This window comes from Chenopodium quinoa, unplaced genomic scaffold (genome assembly GCF_001683475.1).
Source record: "Chenopodium quinoa cultivar QQ74 unplaced genomic scaffold, ASM168347v1, whole genome shotgun sequence".
NCBI classification, from domain to species: Eukaryota; Viridiplantae; Streptophyta; class Magnoliopsida; order Caryophyllales; family Amaranthaceae; genus Chenopodium; species Chenopodium quinoa.
Window position 1 is genome coordinate 5,802,177 of NW_018744626.1, and position 25,638 is coordinate 5,827,814.

At 34.3% G+C, this 25,638-nt stretch overlaps 1 protein-coding gene across 2 annotated transcripts in view; it reads right to left on the bottom strand.

Annotated features, from left to right (window-relative positions):
* The window catches only part of LOC110700686 (DExH-box ATP-dependent RNA helicase DExH14-like), a 34,261-nt gene extending 8,844 nt beyond the window's left edge, over window positions 1-25,417 (bottom strand). Inside the window, exons 1-35 of one of the 2 annotated variants that reach the window (XM_021878269.1) lie at window positions 25,002-25,417; window positions 24,839-24,900; window positions 24,492-24,663; window positions 23,677-24,115; window positions 23,510-23,575; window positions 22,809-22,913; window positions 22,430-22,732; window positions 20,931-21,047; window positions 20,791-20,850; window positions 18,840-18,911; window positions 18,613-18,729; window positions 18,335-18,496; window positions 15,809-15,874; window positions 15,565-15,717; window positions 15,402-15,485; window positions 14,299-14,373; window positions 14,085-14,216; window positions 13,936-14,001; window positions 11,846-11,911; window positions 11,366-11,488; window positions 10,268-10,417; window positions 9,420-9,632; window positions 8,893-9,045; window positions 8,394-8,618; window positions 8,212-8,313; window positions 8,067-8,147; window positions 7,841-7,921; window positions 5,284-5,487; window positions 5,004-5,120; window positions 4,798-4,920; window positions 3,756-3,845; window positions 3,530-3,655; window positions 3,291-3,353; window positions 1,848-1,936; window positions 265-355 (exon numbers count right to left, since the gene is read on the bottom strand). In XM_021878269.1, coding sequence (XP_021733961.1) covers window positions 265-355; window positions 1,848-1,936; window positions 3,291-3,353; window positions 3,530-3,655; window positions 3,756-3,845; window positions 4,798-4,920; window positions 5,004-5,120; window positions 5,284-5,487; window positions 7,841-7,921; window positions 8,067-8,147; window positions 8,212-8,313; window positions 8,394-8,618; window positions 8,893-9,045; window positions 9,420-9,632; window positions 10,268-10,417; window positions 11,366-11,488; window positions 11,846-11,911; window positions 13,936-14,001; window positions 14,085-14,216; window positions 14,299-14,373; window positions 15,402-15,485; window positions 15,565-15,717; window positions 15,809-15,874; window positions 18,335-18,496; window positions 18,613-18,729; window positions 18,840-18,911; window positions 20,791-20,850; window positions 20,931-21,047; window positions 22,430-22,732; window positions 22,809-22,913; window positions 23,510-23,575; window positions 23,677-24,115; window positions 24,492-24,663; window positions 24,839-24,900; window positions 25,002-25,108 — 4,455 coding nt within the window. In that variant the 5' untranslated portion in view covers window positions 25,109-25,417. Of the gene's footprint in view, window positions 1-264; window positions 356-1,847; window positions 1,937-3,290; window positions 3,354-3,529; window positions 3,656-3,755; window positions 3,846-4,797; window positions 4,921-5,003; window positions 5,121-5,283; window positions 5,488-7,840; window positions 7,922-8,066; window positions 8,148-8,211; window positions 8,314-8,393; window positions 8,619-8,892; window positions 9,046-9,419; window positions 9,633-10,267; window positions 10,418-11,365; window positions 11,489-11,845; window positions 11,912-13,935; window positions 14,002-14,084; window positions 14,217-14,298; window positions 14,374-15,401; window positions 15,486-15,564; window positions 15,718-15,808; window positions 15,875-18,334; window positions 18,497-18,612; window positions 18,730-18,839; window positions 18,912-20,790; window positions 20,851-20,930; window positions 21,048-22,429; window positions 22,733-22,808; window positions 22,914-23,509; window positions 23,576-23,676; window positions 24,116-24,491; window positions 24,664-24,838; window positions 24,901-25,001 lie in introns of those variants that run through there. The other variant, XM_021878270.1, reaches the window with a different exon arrangement.
* Between the last annotated feature and the right edge of the window lie 221 nt (window positions 25,418-25,638).

The window sequence follows — 25,638 nt, forward strand, 5'->3', positions numbered from 1 at the left end:
TAAGGTCTTTTTATTGTTTTAACATCATTTATGTTGAAATTCATCCTAAATTTGCAGAATCCATCGGATATAGAATGAAGAATAATCTATGCAGCCAACTCTTGGCAATAAGGAAATTCACGCATCATGATATTTAGAAGAAATGCTCCTCTAAGAGAGTAATCACACATATCTTAGACTTTAGGAGCATATGTAAGCAACACTCTGATCATTATACCTTCATGGTCAGATATTAAGCCAATTGAAAAGAGCAATTTCACTGACCTGGATATGGACTTCAAGTGGTACAGGTCGCACACTCGGCTTGAAATTATAGAGTCCCACTTCACCGACACCCAGCCAGTCAGCCAAATTCCTATATGGTCAATAGTATGAATAGATTATCAAGTAACACAACTTATTTGATTAAAAAAATCACAAACAGAGATTCAACGTTTTATTTACATTATTCATAAAATATGTAAAGTAGGAATTCATCTATTTTTAGCCACACTTATAACTTATAAGTATATAAATGATTCAAAGGTGTATTATTTTATTGCACCAAGAAGATACACAAATTTGAATTTCATTAGCTTATGTAGATACCATTTTATTTTTGTGCTTCTTTGAGTTATTTTTGTGTTTTAGTTAAAACTTCATCGATGGTAATTATGCAAAGTTTATGAAGAGAGTTATTCACACCTTATTTTGTATATTTGGCTTTATATTGACAAGTGCCTGAAACCCTAAAGGTGGCTGCAAGAAATTAAACAAAAAGAAAGGGAAGGAAGAAGAAAAAAATGTGGTTAAGGTATAAGCAAGGTTGTTGGTGGGAAAAAGGAAGGGTAAGGCTGAGTAAGACATGAAAGGAATCAATCGTGGCTTGCAGACTTGCCAATTGCAAGGGGAGGGGCTTCTACGGAAAGAATGTGAATTAAGAGTGGTTTAAGTCAAAGATGCAAGAAATGACAACAGCATTATCGGTAACTAGTCAAAATGGGTGGGGGTGGGGAAAGCAGCTTCCAAAGCAGGTAGGCCTACCGATGGGGAAGAATGAAGTGGAGGAGATGAATTAAGGGAAAAAATTGAATTATACAAAATCGAGTTCAGAAAGCACTAGTCTACTGCAGCGCTGGCCAAGGTGGATCATAGACATCAATTTGGTTAAGATTTCCTTCCAGCCCTGTTGGCACGATTACTGATTGGGCCTTGAAGTCGGCGGGAGGGAATATCTAACCAATTTCGAATTGTGGATAAAGAAAAGCGTAATATAGTTTAAAATGAGTTGTTTTCAAGGTTCCTGGGCTTGATTTTTTAGTGGAAATAGAACATTATCATTACTCTATAGCAAATTATAAGGCCCCTATATCAGATCTCAGATGTAACCCTAATAGTTGTAGAATGTAGGATAAAATTTTCAATACTAGTAGCTTTTTCCTCAAGCAAGATGTGTAGCTCTCTGAATAGCAATTCAAAAGTTTATGGCACTTTTGAAGTTGTATATGGAGTATTTAACAGAATATCTTAACTCCTACATAACAGTCTATAGCACAAATTGGGTAATTCAAATTTGTTTTACAGATCATTGAAGCATCACTGACGCAGCTAATATGGACAATACATATAACAAGTGTTTCTTACAATAGTGAAATATATGTAAGTCAATGCCAAACTCGCCACCTCACGTGTCAAATTTCTATATTATTAATACCCTGCTTCCTCTTTGTCTACATAAACTATAGATTTCATTGCATAGTTGTGGTAATACAATAAACACAAACAAGGGTAATTAGACAATATTAGCATAAATGCACAGTCAGGAAGGAAAGACTAATAAAGATATTCCTAAGGAAATAATTACATACCCTGCATTTGCTAAAGCTGTTGATAAACCCACAAATCGCACAGAACGTTCTGTCTGTGACGATATATATCTCATCCTTGAGACAATGACCTAAAAAGCACAATCTGCCATTAGCAATATAGAAATGATAGTTGCATGAATTGCTTAAAAGATCGTCAAACAAGGCAGTTTAGACATGATTATAATCTGAAACAATAATGGATAATTCTCAGCAACATAAACAGATAAAGTTAGCTTCAGACTTAAGAGTAAGAGCAATACAAAAAATTACAGAGACAATCGTTGTAACAGATGTGAAAATGATTCACACAAATTTACATGGTTCACTAAAGTAGCTACGTCCAAATGCAAAGAACTAAATCGAGCACAAATATTAGAGGATATGCTAGGTTAATAGCTTAAGGAGTTTATGTAGAACTCCTAAACAAATATAAAATATACCAAAAATTAGGCCCAAAACAGAAAACCATAACGAGATCCCCGTTATGGTAATGTGAAGGGGAGTGACAATTTTAAGGCATATTCTAACAACAATTTTCTTGAGCACAGGAGTAAGAAACCAACTTAATGGACTGGCTAAGACTGTAGCCTTTCACCGCCATCCAGGGATCAGAGTTCAAATTTCGGTGACTGGTTGTTACAGTCTTACACTCTTTAGTGCGGTAGAAAGTTTATAGAATATAGGCCTATAAGCCTTTGGGCATAGGTAAAGTTAATTGACAGCCCCATCATGCCTACCTGTGCGACCCTTCTATTATTTTAATAAGTGGAAAGTGGGAAGAAAAGGATATTTTCAATGAAAAGGATGCAGTACAATTGTTAATAATCCAACCAAACATGACTGTCCAGATGTTACCTTTAGATTACTTACAAGACCAAAGTTAGTTTTCCATAAGACCATAACGCTCATAGCCTATTAGCCTTATACAGAATAAGTGTGCAAGGATGATATGGTAAACTATCTAATGTCTTTATTTGGGGGAGGGGTATCCCTATTTGTTCTCTTTAGGTTATTGAGGCAATCAGTTTACTCTTTAGGTTGCCATTTGATTTTTATTTATGTGAACAGACAAGATTATATGGACTGGAAGCCCTTATAATCTCCCTATCCCTAGTGGTATGGTAGTTTGGTTTCACCTTGAGCCCTTCATAGTTTTAGCACATATGAGGAGCTCTGAGGAATGATCACTTTCCAAAAACAAGGCATGGGGCAAAGGCACGCACATTGCAAATATTAACATTGTTATGACTACATACATAATTTGCAAATTTACACTATTTAACATATTAGTATTCAATGAGTAGTAGAATTAGTGGAAGAGAATGAGAATAAAAGGGATAGAGGAACCAAACAAATAAGACAGAATTAATAGGGGGTCTGATTCATCGTTGCAAATCTGACCCACCCAAGTGACAACATACATGCATTTGAGATCAATATTACCTCAAGAATTGGTCCACGATCAGCTCCAAGTAGGTGAATCTCATCCAAAATCATAAGCCCTACCTACAGATCCCCAAACAGCTTAAAAGGTAGCAAATACACAAAAAATCATAAGCCCTACCTACCTACACACACGCACGCATTTCAATGTACCATTGAATTTCAACTAATAAAGGAAGGGAGGCAATAAAGAGAGATATTAATTAAGAGAAACCATAGCAAAGGGTGAAAGGCATAACCTTTTTAACATAGCTTCGAGTGTGCCAGTTACGGCTGATTCCATCCCACTTTTCAGGAGTAGAAATGATGATATCTGCTGACAAAAGGGCCATTAAGTCTGGAGTAAAATCACCAGTCATTTCAACCTGATCACATGAAATTGTCATTAAAATTATTTAACCATACAAAAAGAAATAACCAAACAAAATTCTTTCTCCAAATCAACTAGAAAAATATCCAGTGTACCATCTTTTTCCCCAGCTGAGTGACAAGTCGCCTTTTCCAGTCTTTCATTCTTTCTCGGACTAGGGCCTTCAAGGGTGCTATATATATAACCTGCAAGAATAAAAGCAGTGCATGTTTATTGATGTTAGACTAACAACGAAAACCCGCCACAAAGTCAGATTAAACCTTTGTCCAGGTTAAACAAAAACAGTTTGCCTCAAGACAAGTCTTATAACATTTACTAGAATTTGATAACTACAACTGTCCAAAACACAATTAATACAACAAAAAAGCAAATGCAGCATTAATAAATAGAATTATCGTTAACTAAACTTCAAGAGCTGTGAGCAAGAGGATTATCCCTTTGACACATGATATTCTGCACAATTTGACTTTAATGATCTCTAAGACACACTTTTGACCATCTTTATCTTTACTTGTGTATCATTATATTATAAATTTTGCTAATTTAAAGATACGCATTGAATTTTATTTAATATAACTTTGGACAAATTTGGAGATCAAATGCAAGAATAAAGCAATAAAATGATGTTTGATTGATTAATTTCAACTGAATATCTCGAAAGTTTGAATTATCCTTCTTATTGCTGTTTTCCAGAATAAAACATCATTCATTGCTTTATGCTTGCATCTAATCTCGAAATTCTGTCCAAAGCTATATTAATTCATAACATCAAGGCAGATCTAACAAGATTCCACATGACTATGCATTTCCCAAAAACTGATGAGAAATTACAGTAAAAGTTTGTAATATGAAAATTAAAATATGCACATTAATGCAGGAAGAAAGGGTTTATATACTAGGAGCACGACAAAGCCCTTATGTACACATACCTGAAGAAGGCAAAAGAGACAGGATCAAAAGTATGACCAAAAGAAAATTATAATTCCATCTTTCTAGAGTTCTAAGATAAATTATATTGTACATGAAGTCTTGCATGGCCTGACCAGTAACTTCATCAACCTTTATCACATCTCTGACGAAAAAATGACTAGTATATATATGCATTCTCTTAACTGGGTAACAGATCCAAAAACCAACCTTCATATCAGGCTGAGAATTGAATAGGTGAAACATTGCAAGCTCAGCTGATATAGTTTTTCCACTTCCTGTAGGAGCTCCTAAGAGAACATTGTTGTCTGTGTGATACAGGACATGAAAAGCCTACAAGAACCGTTAAGGTATAAAAAAATAAGCATCACAGTAACTTTTACACTATATTGTAGCAAGAACAAGAAGATGCGGACCTGTGTCTGAATTGGATTGAAGTGCGAGAAGCTGTACAAGGATTCATACATACTATTACCAAGCGCGGTTATTGGAAGAGGTTTTAAATCAAGCAGTTCTGTATGGGAAGTGTGAGACTGGAAAACAGAAGAAAAACAAGTGAATTCCCGTATAGAATACACAAGTAACGTAACCAATTAACAAAGAGGTGCAATAAACAAACAAACAAACATAGGAAAAATTAAATTAAAAAAAAAAATAATAATCTTATTCTTCCTTGTACTATAGCTTATAGATTACCTCAGGCAAAGCAAGATTGTGAAGAGATATAGTGTAAAAAGATTCTGATTGAAGCCAAGAGTCAGAAACAGCACGTATATAATATTGTGGTGGATGCGGTTCAAATATTGGCACGGTAAAAGAAAGCTTTTGAGGATCCGCTCTTGCTGTTCTCTTCGAAAGTGTGAACAGCTCTGAATGATATATATGGTCATTTTCCGAATCCTGTTCAGCATAATATCCTCAGTAAGTGAGAAATACAAGTTGCCAGCTAAAACAATCACTAAATACGATACTCTAAATTTGCATTTACGAAGTCACAGCACGTCATAATCAGTCTCAATGCATTAATAGGATTCCAAATCTATACACTTTCAGGGGAAAAACAGCCCAACATAAAAGGTCACATTACAATAGTTCCAGAGCCACCATGCCTAGGGTAAAACGAGTGTTAGAAAATATAAAGCAAATGAATGATTAAACTTAAAGAAGTCTACACTCATGTACCAAAAAAATTAAATCAAGTCTCCACTTTAAAAGAGGAGGAACTTCAACATCTTGTAACGGTTTCCCCAAGCTTCACCTGAGGGCTTGGTCCTTGGTTTAGGCAATAACAACTCCATACATCAGCTTCTCGCATAATGTTCAGAACTCTTTAGTAATTCTTAAGTGGATTTGCTGAACATAAGTATACATGAAAAGGAGGATATTTGATCACAACCTCTTAGTCTTTAATCTTGGGGAATAAATCATCGTAACAAGAAGAAGTAAAAATTCTAATAAAAAAAAATCCAGTTCCAGCCACTTCAAACCAGCTCTACTTCCCCTTTCAATATCTTACCATTATTCCCCCATCCACTTTCAACAGTCTCTGCCCCCCTCTCATTCACTCATTCCATCCATAGTTCTTTTTCCTCTGCTTGCTACTTGACATGTTTGTATAGCATAATGTATATGTATACTAAGAGAAATAAGATTAAAATTTGGTGGGAAAGCATAATATAGATCGCTCCCATGTATGTTTCATTGTTGCCAATAAATAATGAAAATTCACATCAAAACAACTCACATGTTGAAGGCCAACCAGAGCCATATATTACACAACATTGTGGGCCTAATAATCTTATAGAGATCTAATTACACTTCTTATTATCATCAGAAATATAATTATTGATAGAATGAATTCAAAAGAAAAAGAAAAACATATTAATCAAGCAAGAAACCTTAAGCCAATTAAATATTGCAATCATACTTTAACAAGATTTAAGTACAAGACAATTTACTTTACTGTTTTATCTATGCCATAATGGTAATGGAGGATATAAACATGCATACTTCCCCGTGTGAAGCCGCTTTTTTTAATTGAATACGGGTAACATCCTTCTAATTAATATTACTGTGTTATTTGTTACTGCAATCATTATTATTGTATATTTTCACAGTCCACACTAGCTAAAGGGTAGTTAGCAATGATTCCTTCTTTTTAGGCTACCATTCCCATTTTAACTTCTTCCATATGGTTACAACTGGAAAATCCTTACGTATCTTCAACACTCTTTTTACCCTATAAGAAACTCCTCGTTTAAGTCGCATACTGTGACAATCAATGTATTATACACGGTACTTTCTCATCATCTAACACATTCCTTTACTAATATCAATAATTACATTTGGTCATCAATCTAAGTAAATCTTTTCCTTAATTATTAATATTAATTTACAGATCTCTAAAATAATTCTTATTTCCACTTCTTTCGGTTGATATACTGGGGATTTTTGTTTTCAAGCTAGATAAGATGACATGGATTAGAACTTTAAAACATAGAAAGATGCTAATAATAAATCGTTACCGTAAACAAGATAAGTATCACCCTTAAAACGTCTTTCCTTTTTTATAATCAACCAGTCATTTGGCCAGTTGAATGCACAGGTTATTTCTTATAAATTATTTTGCTTGAGGTGTGTCTTTAAGAAAATGAAACACCTCAGTTGGTTACTAAAATTATTCAAGTTAGGGAATGCCTAGAATCTAGATTCTTTAACCAATTAATGTTACACACTCCATATTTAAGCTTGTGGGAAACTGAAAGAAATATTGTTGATCAAATGTTTTTTTTTTTTTTGACAAGATTTAATTGTAATTAATTAACTTTATTGATTATAAAAAGGAGAGACATGAGTAAAAAGAAATAATGTTGTGAGTATAAAAAAAGGAGTGATATCTAGACACCTTAATGTTAATTATTTCTTCTATTTGTTATTTAACCACATGAGTAAAAGGTTTTCGAGAGGGAATAGACACTCCTTTATATATTCACCTTCACATGTTTCATCTTTAAGAATCTAAAAAATAGATGAGAAAAATGGAGAAAAATTAGCAAAGTGAAGTCACTTAGGTAAATGAGGAGGAAAGTGAAGAGAGATGCAATTAAATCAATTATTATACATGCAAGTCGGCAAAACAAATGCAATCTATTACTCCAACAAATATTTTATCCCAAAAGAAAGTAGCTCTGAGATTTTTAGCATAATTAAATATATTAATAATAAAGTTAGGATCTCGAAGCAAACATAGCACCTCAACAAGAATCCACCACCGCTGAGCAGTTCCATGAAAACGATCCTTCCAAATGAAATCAGGAGTTACAAGTAAATCAACCTGGACAATAATTACAATAGCAAATAAGAAGGATTATGTCAGCCAGTCGATGGTGTATCCAGTATCTAAATCCATGACAATATGGAGTTAATAGATTCCGTCTTATAGAGGATATATAACTTATGAAAAGAAAAACTAGAATAACCTTTAAGACAGTTCTCGTGATAGGACTGACAGTGGCTGATAACAGGACCATTGGAAAAAATGACAAATATTGCTTCACTGTCTGCAAATGCAGTAAAGAAGTTATTCTCAACATCAAAAAGTTCACATACAATCACAAGGATTACCTTCCCTCCAGGTACAAAACGAATCAGAGCTCCAATATCCTTTTCTTCCATATCATAAAGGCGATCCAGATCAGCCCCTCGATCTTCGAGCTTCCTCAAGATCTGAAATAAATAAAATACATTTATCAAAAACTACTTTAAACTGTTAGAGTGTAAAAGAGTAGGAAAGCTCCCAAAAAAACCTCTAAGGAGATATCCCTATCAAATTGTCTGAGTGGATGCTGATGAGGCCAGATTTGACGATCTACAGCCTTACAGTATTCTAACATGAACGCTGACATCTCAGACCATCCTCTCCGCAAGCATATCTCAAATAAAGCACGCATAATACGAGCCAAACTTGCACTTATATATGCAGCATCAGAAATCAATGAGAAAGCCTCTATGGATCCACGCGATATGTATAACTGCAAATAACAACATAAACAGAACAGTCCATAATCGTACTGATTATTGTATTCAAAAGATGTAAGCCACTCCATCTCTAATAAATTGCAACAACTATAGTATACCAAGACAGTCATCTGTTGATACTATAATTAAACTAGTCAAAAATTATGCTAGAAGAAGAGTAATGCTGAAGTTATGGCACATGAAATATGGCAGAGGAAGCGTAAAAAGAAATGCAACACAATATATTTTGATGGAGGGACTGTATAAATTCAGAGAGACCAAATGTACCTGAATGAGGATAGAAATTTTCCCATGTTTACTGGAGGGACCACCTTTAATTTCTAAGGGGCATTCACGTGCTAAATTTTCTAATTCCATTTGTTCTTCATCTCTTACAACAATATTTTCGAACTCAGAAGAATGTGCAACCATGTCAATAACCTACATCAGTATAAAGTATGAACCAACATAAAAAAAAAAAAATTAAAAAATATATATATAATGAGAAAAATGAAGATCCTGACGCCACAGGATATAATGAGCAGCATATCCCAGGTCGATTATCCACAAAATAAATAAAGAACCAAATACTAATGCGTATTGATTATGTCCTAAGGAACCTGATTGTCTAATGTACAAGAAATTCTTAATATGCTTTAGATCTAATAATAGAGAGTCACCATAAAATAAACTGAACTAGCAACCTCAACAATATTAAAACTTTTTCACCTAAATCTGATGCAATGAAGGAGATAAGTGAAATATCAGCTCAACAGATTAAATTGGTTAAGGAAGCCATTATCTTGACTAATTACCTCACTATCACTCATATGTCGCTTCAACATTTCATTGTAAGTTTCCACACTGGAATAATGTATATAGAAATGACTTGCAATACGACCAAGCTCAGTACAGTAAAAATTGCCACTTTTCTCATCAAAACGCATCATCTTTGCTTTATCAAGGGCACGAGCAGCATCAGTTATAAATGACCTTTGTTTTAAACCCAAAGAAGGATCCACAACTATCTGTAACAAATAAGAGAAAATTTATGAGAAGTTCCTAGAGGGATATATAAACCTTATTTCTGGGCCCAGAGTCAATAACAAGTAGACGATAGGTGATGAAGACGTCTAAGTAGACATTAATACAAAACTAAGTTAGTTACAAATCCCCATCAAGGAAATCAATTGTTAGCTTCAGAAAATGACCCTCTGAAGGACAAATCTCAGCAAAGAATATACAACAAAACGAGAACAACAAATGCCCTTACAGTCATAATTGTAAAACATTACCACCACCACCAAAAAAAAATGATTGCTTGGTTTCAAACTGTAATGAACTGGCTTACGGAAGGAAAATGATCGGGAATGACTATAAGTCTGTTGCCAAAACTTGTGGAAGAAGGCAATACATATGTGTGACTGTGTGTGAGAGAGAGTAATAAGGAGTTTTAGTTTGTTAATTCAGACTCATGCAGAATATCAAGCCTCTCTAAGGCCTATTACACTATCTTAATTTACTAATCAAATTATTCTTCTTCCCTTAATCTTCTTCATCTTCAAGTTTCTAGTTCATTACACAAACCTGCAGAAATACAACTGCATTTCCAAAACTTAAGACTAAATACGAGAATATATAAACTAAACAGGTTAACGAATACCTCATCCCATCCAATACCATATGCCAAAGGATTCATCTTCATCCTTATAAATAGATAGGTATACCCAAGCCAAGCACAAGCTTCTTTCACATTTGTGACAGTACCCAGCGCAACCTCAGCATTCAAATTATCTTTCAAGGAGTTGATGAACTGCCAAAAGAAATTAATATAAGCCCTGTCAGAAACTCAGCCTTTACAGTTTTTTTTTCTTAGCCGTGAAATTTCTTTTTCTTTTTGACAAATCTAATTAATTAATGCATAATGTAGTGTATAAAAAGAAGATGCAAGATGACAAGGAACTATCTATATCAAAACATGTATAAAAACAACATAACAGCATGCCTGGCCGCCAGCCAATCTAAAGATCTGGCCAAAGAATGCCATAGAAGCATCATTTGGTCCCAAACAACAGCCAACAAGTTACATCCTAACAAAAGCTAGCAAACTACCAGGTTAGATTACCCAAGGTATCCTGATCCACACCCGTGAAGCATGTTCTCCTTACCAAGTGTGGAACACACAGATTAAGATTGGGTCATGGACACACCCGCAAACCCCTTTTTCACATCCAAAAATTCTATCCCACAAGTACAAAAAAAACCTCACAAGAGCACATGCTTTATTGATTCTCGACCCATAATGCATGTAGCACAAACATATTTTAAACAATATAAATCAAACTAAATAAATAAAATAATATAAAACTCCCCTATTTGTAAAAGAGTTGTTGGTAGTTAAGTAAAGCTTATTGTAAGGGGCTGAAATAATATAAAACTTCCAATGTTGAAATTAAAAAAGAACAGACAGAATACAAGAAATTATAATAGAGAAATTTTGGATATTTTAGCATGGGAAAGTTTCATAGAAATGAAATGCTCTTAACTACAGATATCCAACTCAAACCTATAACAATCAAACCATGAATTTAAATGACTAAATCCAAAAATAAATCATCATGTCCGCCATAATACTCCTTATTTCACTCCACGACAAGGATAACATTGCAGATTCTCAAGATAGCACTTCACCAGGGATAATAGAGAAAGCTTAAAGCAGTCTTAATCACTTTACATAACAAAAAGATCATCAAAAGACTACCTGACTTTCAATAGGGAGTTGATTAGTAAGTAGCCGCAGGTAATGGGCTAACTTGTCATGAGATGTAATGATAATGCCTTCACCACTTTTGTCAAACTGAGGCCTTCCAGCACGCCCAAAGATCTAAAAGTACAGCATCAATAAGAGTATTAAGAAATAGAAACCATAAATAATACTTCCTCTGTTCTTTTTAAATTGAAATGTTTGGAAATTTACACGATTCACACATGCTCCTTTGATCGACTTTTGTGATTTATACATTAGGAATAAATATATTCATGTGAAATTGTTAGATTCATCTTATTTATACACTTTCAAGATCTCAAATTAATATAATATTTACCTAATTAGAGATATTAAGAGTATAAAAAGTGCATTGGCAAGCATGAAACTTCCAATGTTGAAATTAAAAAAGAATGGACAGAATACAAGAAATTCTGTTAACTAAGCCACAAGCAAAAGCTACAAGAATTTTCTCACCTGCATAACATCAAGCATGCCTAAGTCCCGCCAACCACCAGCCTTTGGATCATATATTTGTGTGCCCTAATCAGTCAAAGCATATACATGTAAGCTTGAGTTGTTGATCAATAGAAGGGTATGCAGAATTTCCCAAACGAAATACATGCCTTTTGGTTGAGGGTTTTTCATAGTCAAGGAATAAAATACATAATCGTATTCAGCATTAGCAAACAAACAAACAACCGTAACCAATTTTAATCATTTTGACCAAACTCTACAATCAGATAAATTGATTAGAATTTTTGAAATATTTTCATCCTGAATGGCAGTTAGTAAGAAGTTCTATACTCCCGCCGTCCCATAATATAGTTCCTATTTGTGTTTTTTCACGGTGTTTAAGAAATAGGAAGAAAAATTAGATGAAATGCATTAATAAAAGTGAAAAGTACAACTATAGACAAAAGTGTGTGAGAGAGAGAGAGAGTAAAAAAAAGTACATGACATGTGTAAAATTCAAGGGTAATTTAGGAAGTACAATGAATAAAGTTAAAAAAAGTGAAGGTATAAAGTCTTTACATACTATCCAAAAATAGAAACGAGAACAACATTTTGGATCTCCAAAATAGGAAAATAGGAACTATATTATGGGACGGAGGGAGTACAAGAAAAACTATTTGTAATGAAGACTCTTCTCAAAATAAAATAAAAAATAATAATAAAAAAATAAAAATAAATAAAAAAAAACCCCTAACAAATGATAAATGGGTTTATCTGTGGACAGGACAGCGCATGATCAACCAAAGATCTCTAATTTCACTATCTCGCAAGCAAGATGGGACTTTCAGCCAAACTAATTTTCCCAGATGGAACAGAAAGCAATAGACAAGCATTTCTGATTCTTGCAAGGGAAAATGATTACATATTCTTTGATCCATTGATATTATACTTGAAGGGTGAAGTAAACGTATAGACATCTGATGTTTCAAATCAGGATTAATGAACTTTGAAGAATATGCAATGAATGAGAAAGAGGGATAAAAACCACTCAACCCGGATTAAAGATTGTTATCAATGAGAGAAATTCTGCATCATGTACATGCTTATTAAGAAGGGGCAAAAATCACTTAACCCACTCCATTTGAGAGGATTCCATATACTAGATGCCAACCTATGATTTCTAATAGTATGGGGTAGATACAATGTTAACAAATGAGCGGCTGACAGGATTATTTCACCAGGATCAACTTGTGTTACATTTTTGCTGCAAAACAAGAGCATTCCTATGACCCATGCCAATAATTTGATGCAATGTGGTAATATATGAAGAAATTGTTACAGGCATACCAATTACCAAACGTTGCAAGGCACAACAGAGATACAATCATAATTTTTAAATTTAGGCTATGTACAAATGACTGTAGAGCTCTGACTGCAACAATTGTGTAGTCAAAGAAATACATGTACATGTGAGCAAAGGAATATATTTAACAACACTTTCTGAGACAAATAGTGCCAGTAATTCATTGCAAAGCTTTATTTTGCAATTCAACATTTCAACCCTTAATTTCTATTATAAAATTAGCAAAAGGAGAAAGAAGAGTGTAACAGAAACTTTAAAATATTGTTCTTTCAATGGTCATCATGCAAGAGCACACTACATAATACACAGCACAATGCAAATGAGGAGCATGATCAAAGATGATGTTGCAGTTGGTAGCATGATTATACAGAGCACTACAGGTTTTGTTATCCTAATTAACCAAGTCAATAGATGGCTAAATGAAGCCTCATCTTAGAAATGATAATGATTCAAATGTGAGCTTAAATACACATTATTATATCAATATTCGGCATCCATTAACTACAACAAGCATAGGGCATTTCTTATACACCATTGGTCTTCCAGGTTATTAATTTTTTTTTCCTCCCTAAAACTATAAAGTTTCACATGCCGAAATATGAGAATATCATGATATACAACTGCAGCCCCACTTTTTGTGGGTGATACTCAACTTGATAAATAGTTACCACCTTCATTACCAATATCAAAAAATAATCCACTTTGATTTCTAAAATTTCTATAGGCAATAGAGAAGAAAAGAACAAACCTTGATCACAACAGTGTGAGCAGGTAAGTTAACTCCCCATGCCAAAGTTGCTGTGCAGACAAGCACCTGCAGCAAAAGTCATCCATGAAATAAACAGAGTTTAAATCAGGAAATGAACAATAAAGAAATAAAAGTTAAAAGCATTTTACCTTTAGCAATCCATCAGAAAAAAGTCTCTCAGTAAGACCCCTATCAGAACGAAGCATTCCAGCATGGTGAATACCTAACCCAGAATCAAAAAGTCCAACTAATTCTCTGTTTCTAGACTTCATAACCTCCTTCTGAAATGTAAACAGTTCAAATACATCAGTGACCTGCAATCATGTTAACAAAGAGTAAGTGAAGAACAGTTGAGGTCCTTGCCTTTATCAAGTGAAACTGTGGATGTGTCTCATTCTGAAAAAGCTCTAGATTATTGTCCTCTCGGGCAAGCTCAACCTATTGTAGACAAAAAAAATTAACAAGAAAACAATGAAATGTCAAACAGTAGGCCAGCAGGCATTCAACTTCACATTCGATATATGTTAGTACCTGATTAATAGTTTAATACCATAACAATTACAACACTCAACATACGTCAAAAATTTCTTTTTTTTATAATAATTCTTTATTGTTTAACCCCAAATTTTGAAACCAAGAACATATACCAGGATATAGGCTTCTAAGCTTCTTCTATGCTACAAGTGGGAAGCCAAGGTTAGTTTTTCAAACTGAATGTGCCATTGAAATCTAAAAGAGTTCAGGAAAAAAATATAATAACTAGCTGACAAATTTAACACGTTAAAAAAGCACTATCCTTCTAATAACCAATCCTATTACAAGGTTAATTTTTATTTCAATATCCTGATACGAAAATTCTCCCTAGTCTCAATTTCAGACTCAGGTGCCCTCTCAAGTCCAAGCTATAAAATGGAGAATCTTTCATAGAAGTTACACTAACAATCTCTTAAAATCTGCTTATAGCTCTTACAATGTGATTCCTTTAACAACTATCTTCATAATTCATACTCGGTAAAATTGAGGCTGTGGTGATTGACATCTTATTTCTTTTACGTCATTCAGATATTCTACATACTAGTATTGCTTGATTGACCAAGATTGACCCTTTATTGTCATCAGTATTTTCCATTGGAGGTATTATACCATACACCCAAGATCAGATCAAACTAGGTAGGAAAGCCTGGAATCTCTAAGGAAAACTAATGAGGTGCAACTCACACTGAAAGTCAACAACATTCCCGGAAAGCCCCATGCAATAGCACCAAAGGGAAGCTAGATAAAATATCCTGACCCAAAGAACTTGACAACTTGAGAAACAGCAATGAAACAAGAACTATCATTAATGTCTATCTTTCGTTAATGAACAGATGAAGCCACGAAGAACAGCTAATTTGTTCATAATATATAATGAATAAAACCCTAAATTTGTTCAATGGATAGCAGAAAAACTTATAAAGCAATGGTACCAGTCTTTCAGCAGTCTTCCCAGTATCTTTGCGTGAATGGACAAAGACCATTGCTTGATGACCTTGCTTTAGGGATTCAACAACCTGTCATGAAGTTATGGGTGATAAACATAAACACACACTTCAAAAGAAAAAATTAGCAAAACTACGTAGAAAATATTACCTTGAAGTAGCAAATCTTGTTCAACAGCTCAGTGCGAGCCATATAGTTTTTCTCACTGATACCAATGTACTGCTGTGCAAGAGGCACAGGACGGTAGGTAGAATCAAAGAAAAAGAGCCCCGAGTCCGGATTCACCCTCAAAAATTGTGCCACCTAAATGGTTCTTTGGTCATAATTATTCTTATTTAAGAAAATTTATAATGTTTTGTCAATGATAAAATCAACAACAGCTAAAGGGACAAACCTCCAAATAATTCGGTAGAGTGGCTGAGAGACCCACAATGCGAATCATCGATTGAGTTGACTCGACCTATCAAAGAAATTAAAGCAGCTTCAATCAGTTAGAACAATTCTATAAATAATCTTCCACAACACTGACAATAACCCCCCCCCCCCTCTCTCTCTCTCTCTCTCTCTCTCTCTCTCTCTCTCTCTCTCTCTTCTCCCTACAAAAACAGAAAAGGGAGATCAGCCAGAATAACAAGTGGGAGAAAAGAATGACCCAAACAAGTACAAAACTTTCCGATCAAATAAATAAATTAAAAGACGAAAATACGACTCCCATATACCAAAATTCTCCAAACAAGTCCATATCCCCAAATACCAAAGCTCTTCAATTTTGCAACTGTCTATAGTTGATTTTACTTTTAACTAAAAAGCTTCAAGAATGAACTCAGACCTTTAGCCATCTACAATGGAATTCTGCAACTCTCATACAAAGTTCCCCGACAATCACATATAAATTCTGTAACTCAAGAACACGCCTCCAATGCCTTTGTGGTTTAGTCCCTCACTTTCCCTTGTTATTATGGATAAGTTTGTTTATGCAATTGATTTATATTCTCTGGAATTATTTATCTGCTTTTAAGTATTTGGAACTGTAAATATGCTTGCTCAAATTGAATATAATGATATAACTATACTTAATTATTACAGTTGTCCCGATGACAGGATGTTTTAACAATATCCTCTTATTGGTGAGGCAACTACTTTTTCTGAGCTAATTCAAAATTGATCACTATGGTTGTGGACTTGTGGTCGTATTGTTGTCCCTTTAATTTTCCCCAATCATTTAATCGTTTTTGTTTAATCCTTATATCAATGTGATTCAAATTTTTCTGAAGTTCGTAATATGACAATATATTCTAGTATGTATATGTTGTTTAAACTGGATTTCATTTTATATCTGTTTTTTAAAGAGCACGTTGAGATTGTTTAACACACAGCATAACTATAGCTTTATAACATACTATTGACTTTGTCAAGGAACACATTGGGATTACTTGAATGCACAAGATAATTAGAATTTTATAATTCCTGGTATCCAATGTGTTTCAATATTTGCTAATTAACTAATACTTGTATCAAAACATGATATTCTTTGGTATCTTAATGTTTAACTGGGTCTTTTTATAAGGAGGAGTATGATGCAAGATCTGTGAAAAAGAAGTGGCTTATCTACTTGGATACCAACTGCTCAAGCCATCGTCCAGTTTTATACTAATTTGGGTACCAAATACCTGATTTAAAAAGATCAGAAATAGCACTTTTTTACCAAGAAAAACCTTAAAACCTTGCTCAAATCTGTGGTAATGGGTAAAGATGATGGCACAAATAAAGAAGTTTTTAAGAAGTTGATTTGTTGGCTTGTTGCTACATTTCCTGTTTTGCTATCTCTTTGACACCATACGAGAAAATCATACTTTGGTTATCTTATATCTTAAAACAGAATAAAATCTTCGAGTCCAAATCCAAGTGACAGATCCTTCTAAAACATGTCTCTAAGTCGTTGATTTTGAAATTTGAAGCATCTAAGAGTCGGATTTATGTCCAAGTGGGTGCATGCACTTATTTTAGTTGTCTTTACTGTAAAATGAATTAAATTTGGATGGGTAACGCAGATCTTAGGTCAAGTAAGATGGGTGAAAAGTAGTTTAAAAAAATGCAAGTAACTTTTAAACTGCAACATTTACTATTATATGTAAGCCAAATAATGAGGCAACATCAGGTTTAATCAACCCAATCACCCAACAATTGCTCTTCCTACATCCACCGAAACACAATCTACTCACCCTCCTAGGTTTTTTTGGGGGCTATATTAATTAAGAAGATTCAACATATAGATTGAGGATCTGGTAAGAAATATGACAGATGGAACCATAAGCCTAATTGGCTCAGCCTTACCAGCAAAGTACCTCGCATGTCTAAAAAGGCTACAGTGGGCTCTCGTCTAGGACATGTAACATATGCCAGTTTGTAAACTTCTTACAATGTTGTGAGCACATGAACCTGAGATATCCGACTAACCTGAACTATTTGACAAAATACTACAAATAGTATACAATCCCTAAAGTAAGAAGAGAACAAGTTTGACAAATACATGAAATGACCGATGTTACTGAACTAGGGTAGCTTTCAGTAAAAATAAGCAATTTTATTACGTTCAGCCAATGCCATCCTTACTCAAAGGTAGACACTCACCACAACAGGGTAGATCTCAAAGAATTTCATAGGGAGGTTTTAAAACAAGGTTAGCACCCTAAACATTCACCTCAACAGCTGCTGCGTGCAAAACTTCTAAATCTGTGAACCTCTGATGATTCTAATTGTATGTCAAGAAGCTAGCTAGAGTAACAAGAACTGCTATGATAAAGTAGATTGCTATATATGGGTTTTAATTGCTCTTAAATCATCATTTTCTATCAAAATTTTCATGCTCAGGGTAAATATCTACAAAACGAAGATGATTCCAAAATTTCGAGGATCTTACCTGACGAAGAGTACGAGCAACTAATGCTTCTATAACAGGACCTCTATCATCATTCAAAAGGTGTACTTCATCAATTATTAAAAGCTTAACAAGCATTGAAAGTGACATGTCGCTGCTCTTGCGCGTGATGACGTCCCATTTTTCAGGTGTGGTCACTATCATCTAATTGACATAAAGCAAAGAGATAAGCCATGTTAATACACCAGTACAACAGCAAAATAGGTTGAGGCATGCAGATATAATAAAATTAAAAAAAAAAAAAAAAAAAGATAACCAACCTGAGTTGCTTCAAGTTCATTCTTAGAAAGTTGCATGTCTCCTGTAAGCTCCTTTACTGTCATATTTAATGGAGCTAACCGATGGCTAAATGTAGCTGTAACTTCAGCAGCTAATGCCTACAGAAATTAGAGAGAATCATCAATGAAATGAAAAAAAATAGACGAAGGGGATACTTTAAAAAGCTGAAGAGAAGATGACAAGCCAGAAAAAAAACAGTCAAGTCTACCTTCATTGGAGCAACATAAACAATCTTGAACTCATTTTTGTGCAGGTAACCGTCCTTGAAATGCTGTCCAATCTGCCATTATTCAAAATTGATATAGTGATTACAATTGTATCATATAATTTCCACAGCATTTTTGGTTTTTCCAATATAAGAGTATATAAGATAGTGTAAACTTGATGAGAGCAATTTCAAGATTTCAATCAGTTATGGATGCATAATTTCCCTAATGTTCCACCTCAGAGCTATAAACTAAATCCAGTATATGGAAAACCTTAAACAATTTCAGAACAGAAAATCACCGCCCGCCCCTTTTAATGGTAAAAAACAGGACAAAAGAACTGAGGAAGAAAGCAAAAGGCCCATACAAATAACATAATGGTGAACATTTGCAATACATACTAGTCCCTCTGATCCTTAATGTTCTTCGCATTTTGGTTGTGTACGTTTTCCAACACATTACTTTGACCGTAAATAAATTTAGTTCTATATTAGTAAAAAAAAGACACAACAGTTGGAATATTGATAAACAACACATTGAGACGAATCAAATAAGGCCCAACGTGACGATGTTATGTTTTATATATTGAGAGTAGTTTAGAAGATTCTCTCATCTTATGGATAGGGCCAAGATTCTGAAAGGAAAGAACAAAAGAATCGGAGGGTATACAAACTAATACAAGAAACCTTGCTTTAAGATTTATAACATGTGAGTAAAATTTTAAAAAATCTAATTTAAATTTTTACCCATATGTTTGAAATCTTAAATCAGATTTTCTAAATTATTACTCACATGTTCTAAATCTATATCTGATGTTCCAAATGTTTACTCATATGTTCTAAATTTTTACTCGTGTGTTCTAAATATAAAATCAGGTGCTCAAAGTTTTAAGTCAAATTTCTTAATTAACTTAAATCAAACGTTCCAAAAGAAGAAAAAAACATAAGAATACAGATAAATAAGATTTTGAAGCACATTTCCATCGTCAAAATAAATACTAACAAAATGCATTTTTTATTTTTTTTTAAAGATATGCAAAATTGCAAAAATTATCTAAAAACTGCAAAGCTTATCTAAAACTATCTAAAAACTGCAGAACTTAAAGAAACAATTTTTGAAAGAAATTCATAAATGCAATAATCTTCTAAATAACCAACTCACGACAATTTCAATCAAGCTTAGTAAAATCAATGGTGGAAATCAATTTCAAATTTATGGTGGAAATTAATCTCTCCTCCGCCATTATCATCATCATAAATGACTGCGACATTCATCCGTTAAACAAAAGGTAGCCTCTTAAACATAGCCGTAACAAGGTCTTATTCATCTTTAGCAATAGCTTCAGCGTTAGAAGGCCGACAAACAATAATTCCAACTCGTTAATGTGCAGTTCTATATCAAAGAATTCGCTGCCATTAAAAGTTGGGTAAATTTTTAAAGAGAAAGATGCTTGATTATAGAATCACTGTACTACCATTACTATTTGAGATATTTCAGTAGTTGGAGCTTTTAGTCTCTAATGGTTGTGATATCTTCTAGAACATAGTGCTCTCACATAGAGAACTATTCTCACCAGATCTTTCCCCTATATCGAGATAGAAAATTCTGCTCTATATAGATAAAATATTGGTCGAAAGTTCAGTTTTCCAAACTAGTGAACAAATGTATACTTGGTATTTATCCTTTTTCAAAAGATTCTATATACTGATATACATAGTATTAATATTTTAATTTTTTTTAAAGGGAAAAAATTTTGACAGCAAAAAATTTTAACAGTATTGAGTTGTTGACATATGTGGCAAAATTGTGTCTACTTTACTAGTATATAACTTATTAACAGCTTCCAGTGTGCACCCTAGGTAAGAATAATGAAGAATGCTTCTAGCTGAATACACCTAGAGAGTAAAATACAGTATGAGTTGTCTGCATGATATACTTGTAAACAAGTCATACCTCATGTAGAATAGAAATCATAGCTATATTTGTTTTGCCAGCTCCTGTTGGGGCACATACCTGAAATTAAAAAGTACCACTTCAGAAAGATGTTGCTTTATGCGACAAAATAGTACTAGGATAGTTCACTAATTACTCACTAGAATATTCTCATTAGTGTAGTAGACTGTCTGAAAGATCCTGCTCTGGATACGATTGAGGGATTTGTATCCATGAAAAGCAGCTTGGGCAAATTCATCTAATTCTTTTATCTCTATCTGCAGGCAGGAAAATCACCACTAATGGACAAAATCACTTATTGCAAGTTCGCAACATCCAAAAGCAAGAACATTGAAAGGGTCCATATTAAGAGATGAGAAGCATTGAATCACAATCAGCATTGAAGACTTAAATTAGGTTTAAAACAAAGGACCCGGGAGCAATGAAATAATTGAAACAAAAGCGTTTTGAATCACTTAAAGGCTTAGAATTTTCATTGCAGCAGCAAGGTATATATCACTTGGAACAAGGAGAACAATTAAATCGGAAAAGAAGATGCAATGTGGTCTGAGAAAGCGACAAGACATTAACCACCGATATCGGAATTTAAACTGTGCTTAGCTTGTTAAAACAAAGATTGTCATGGATATTGGAAGAAGAAGAGTTGTGGTTTGAGAGAGATGAGATACTTCTTCAATACCAATATACCTGAAAATCTCTAATATTTCTAATTTTTCCTGGTTCCTGGATCAACTAAACAACAATATTCTGACCAAACCGATGTATTCAGTTATCTACAAGTGGCAAAATTACAGAGCTAGCAGAAAATCTTCAATTCAAAACCCCTATTCCCACATTAGATGATCTATGCAAATAACAAAGAAAAGCACGACATACAAAATATTTATAAAACTGTCTTAGAGGCACCCTGTCTTATAGCGATGCCCGTGTAGTAAAGTTTATAAATATTTTAATTAACTACAAGTATGTAACTACGAGGCATTCTCAGGCTCTGTGACTATGTTGGTGGTGTGTTAAAATAATAGATAGAAAATACAATATCAATTATATTTTCACCAGTAAAGATATTCCTATAAATGCCTCTGACCCAACAAAGTAGCGCCAAACAGAAGCAAAGATAACTACTCTTTATAAGACTAACACTTAGAAGTGTAGAGCACCTGTTCTTAAAACTCTTACCATTCCTCATCGAGATCCAAATCCTACACAGTACAGTATAAGATCAATTCCCAAATTAAACCAATACTGAGAGTCAAACACATCAGTAAAACCTAATCATATAGTACTATCCTTTTCTCACTCTCATGTATCCTCTCGGCTCCCACAGTAGTAGTCTCCCTTATCTCTCAACACCCCTACGTATCATTTTCCAAGTGTTTTGACATCGGATCCGTGCGCCCTTTGGTTAGTCAATATTGCATCAATTGCTTCAAAGTAGAAATTATTCAATACTTCTATAATAGTTGGTGGTGTGTTAATATAATAGATAGAAAATTCAATAATTTTCTTAGACTATTCTTGTCGCATGTTCTCCCTGATCCGAAAAGACAAAACCAGAAATATTCAACAGAAACACTGTTATACTAGAATTGTAATTCATCAGCAAGAAGAAATGGATGCATGGTGGCAAGATTGATACCAGTCTTTCCCCAGGCTTCATTGGAGCTGTTGGTATTGGAGGAATTATGACTTCTTCATAACCTTTGAAATGCTTTCTCACAGTTCCCTGTGGAAGTGCAGAAACACCTAATGACTGAGGTCCTGGTCCCTTTCCAATCACATCATCAAATAGATTTTTCCTCTCACTTGCTTCCAGCAAGGATGAAAAACTTGTAGAGGAAAAGTCATCTTCGATCCCTTGCCCAACTCCACGCTTGTGGCGTTTCTCCTCTTTGCGCCTAAGTTTATCAATCTGTTTCTCAGACTCAGTGTGCACAGTGACCTAAAATGACACATATAGTCAAAAGTAATAATGATGTTTCTTGCAACTAACTTATACAGAAATATGTAGCAATTACCTGAGTGCCATAACTAGGCATGCGCGGTTGAGCATTTGAAGGCGACTTATCAGATCGTAATACTAGCAGGCCATGACTAATTGCTTCAACAAGCTGTTTTCTATGCTAAAACCAACAAACACAGAGAAAAGAGTCAATTAACCATCTGCAAATAAATACACCAAAGGCCTTCTCTGCTACTGTAAAGACCTATTCTACCCATAATAAAATCAAACAATAATGAGTCTTGAACTTCAATTAGCCAAATTACCAATCTCACTAGCTGAATATGTTGTGCAGAATTATTCTGACACTATGCCACTAGGCCCACTATCACCCATATTCGAAATTCAAGTTATGGATCATTCGATATCTTGATGCAAATTTGTGTTTCAAAAGTTCAGGTCTTATGTTTTCCTTTCTACAACCAAATCATTAATGACCACCTAGCAAACAAACATTAATGGACCGACAATCACAATCCCTGGATGTTAAGATTATCTTATGCTCGTCCTTTAGCAAATATTTGCCCTCTTTTTTGAAATACTCTTATCTTATTGTTCTTAATGAAAAAAAATTCCTTCAGTAAAAAATCTTTTGCCCCCAGAAACTACGTACCTAAGTATAGCAATGAAATCAAGATGCGTGTAATAAAAACACAAGTGGATTTCGACATGAAAAAATATGGCAAGTTATAGAAACAAAGAGTCATTACACCTTACCAAGATAAGCTCCTGAACAGTCTCAAAAGCACTATCCCCAACAAGATCCAGTAGATCACCAGCAATCTACAACAAAAGGCAGTTATTGTCCAAACTACACTTCTTCTAGTTGCAACTTTAAAAACCAACAACGAGGAGGTGACAACAGATTAAAATTTAAATAATACCTCTTCCCCATGTTTGTCAGAATCGAGAACTCGACAAATTGTCATGGCCAGTTCATCTCGAGAAAGCTGTGAGCCACTTCCTCGAACTATTAGATCACATGAGTCTCTTAACCATTTTAAATCATATTTTATCCCACCATTTGAAAAACGGTTGTTATCAGCATCAGTTGCAGGCCAATCGTTGTACACTGAAGTCGATGGAGCCAAGTCCTCTGGCCCCAAAATTTCTTCATCATCCAAAGTAATATCAAGCAAAAACCGTGAAGGAGGTCTAAAATCAAGATTAGATCCGAACTCTACATCATCATCAATCAAATTTCCATCCATATTAGGTGAAGCTGTTCTAGGTTGCAGACTACATAGTCTCTGAGCCAATTGAACTACTTTCCGCAGGCTACCTTCAGAAACAGTATAACCCAGTAATTTTTGTAATTCAGACCTAAATCCATGTTCAGAGACTATCAGATTCACAAATGACAATCAGAAGTTGGACAATAATAACAATCTCTTTGAGCATGAAAGCTCCAATAAAAAAAGCTTCTAAGAGGAAAACGAAAAAATTAATGCAGAAAATTACAGCATTTTCATAAGTTTACCATGTTTTCTTTCCCCAACTCCACCCAAGTGTTCAAATGCAATTGGTTACAAACCTACAATTAGACTACAGATGAAACACAAGCAAAACTTTTCCTCGGCGAGCATTCTACAAGTGTTCAAATCATATTCCAGGATAACCATAAAACTAGAGCAATTTCACCAAATATCAAAATTTAAATTTTAAAGAACATTTCAAAGGTGATAGAATTAAGCTATACTTTTTCTCGGCGAGCATTCTACTATCCTCCTCCTCCTCCTCCCCTCGGACACCAAAGAGTCGATACACAGTCAATGCCACTTCACGAAACTCGTCCGACACAACTTCTCCACCAATCAGTTCAACAACCGCGCCAATAAACTGTTTGTACGCTTGCCGCACTTCAGTAGAAGCTAAAAAAAACCAATTGCACACATATCATGTCAAAACTTCATTCTCGAACCAAAACAATCACAATTTTTAAAGAAAAAAATTGAAATGATTCAATTTACAAGTAATTTACATCAAATTAAACAGTCCAAATTAACTGAATTTCGAAGCAAAACTAGCTTAAACATTGAAATTTACCTTGTTCCCAATCAAAAACAATCTTTCGCGCTAATTCCGACTCATCAACTGAATTGGCATTACTAAAAACACCAAAATCAAGTAAAAAAAATCAAAAAATCGTAAACCTAAACTAGAATGAGAAAATTGATGATTGATTAGAGTATTCAAAATTGAAGATTACCTAGTTGGAAAGAGGTTTTGGAGGAGAGTTTTGCGATGAAGATAAGCACGATCGATGTCGAAAGGGTCTCGAAGAGAGTTGGTGAGTCGAGGGAGTTGAAGCACCATGGTTGATTCAGGTGCGCTGCTTTTGGAACTCTGTAAGAGAAAATGCGGAAGAATATGGTGGCAAATTGGCAATCGTCGACGTTAGTATTGGAACTTGGATTACAAGGAAGTTGCAATCGAGGGGTTTTTTTGGTTGTAGACTTGTAGTGGGTGAAGAAGAATGAAACGAGGGTCCGTTTGGTTCGTATGACTTAGTAAAAGGGTTTAACTTATGACAGCCGTTGTACCGGTTGGGTATGGCTCGATATGGTTTCGGTTAGATGGGTTTTTTTGGCAATGTAAGATTTTTTATTACTCCCTCCGTTTTTTTTTATATGCATCACTTTCTATTTAGGGGTGTTTTTTTATATATGCATCACTTCTATATTTGGTAACTTTATACTATATTTTATTATCTCTCTCTTCTCAAATACCCCACTCAAAATATTTTATCATTTCACTCTCTTTCATGGTCCCCACTTATATTATTAAATAAATCATTCTCTCACACATACTATTTATTTCATGACCCATATTGTACTTTTATCAAA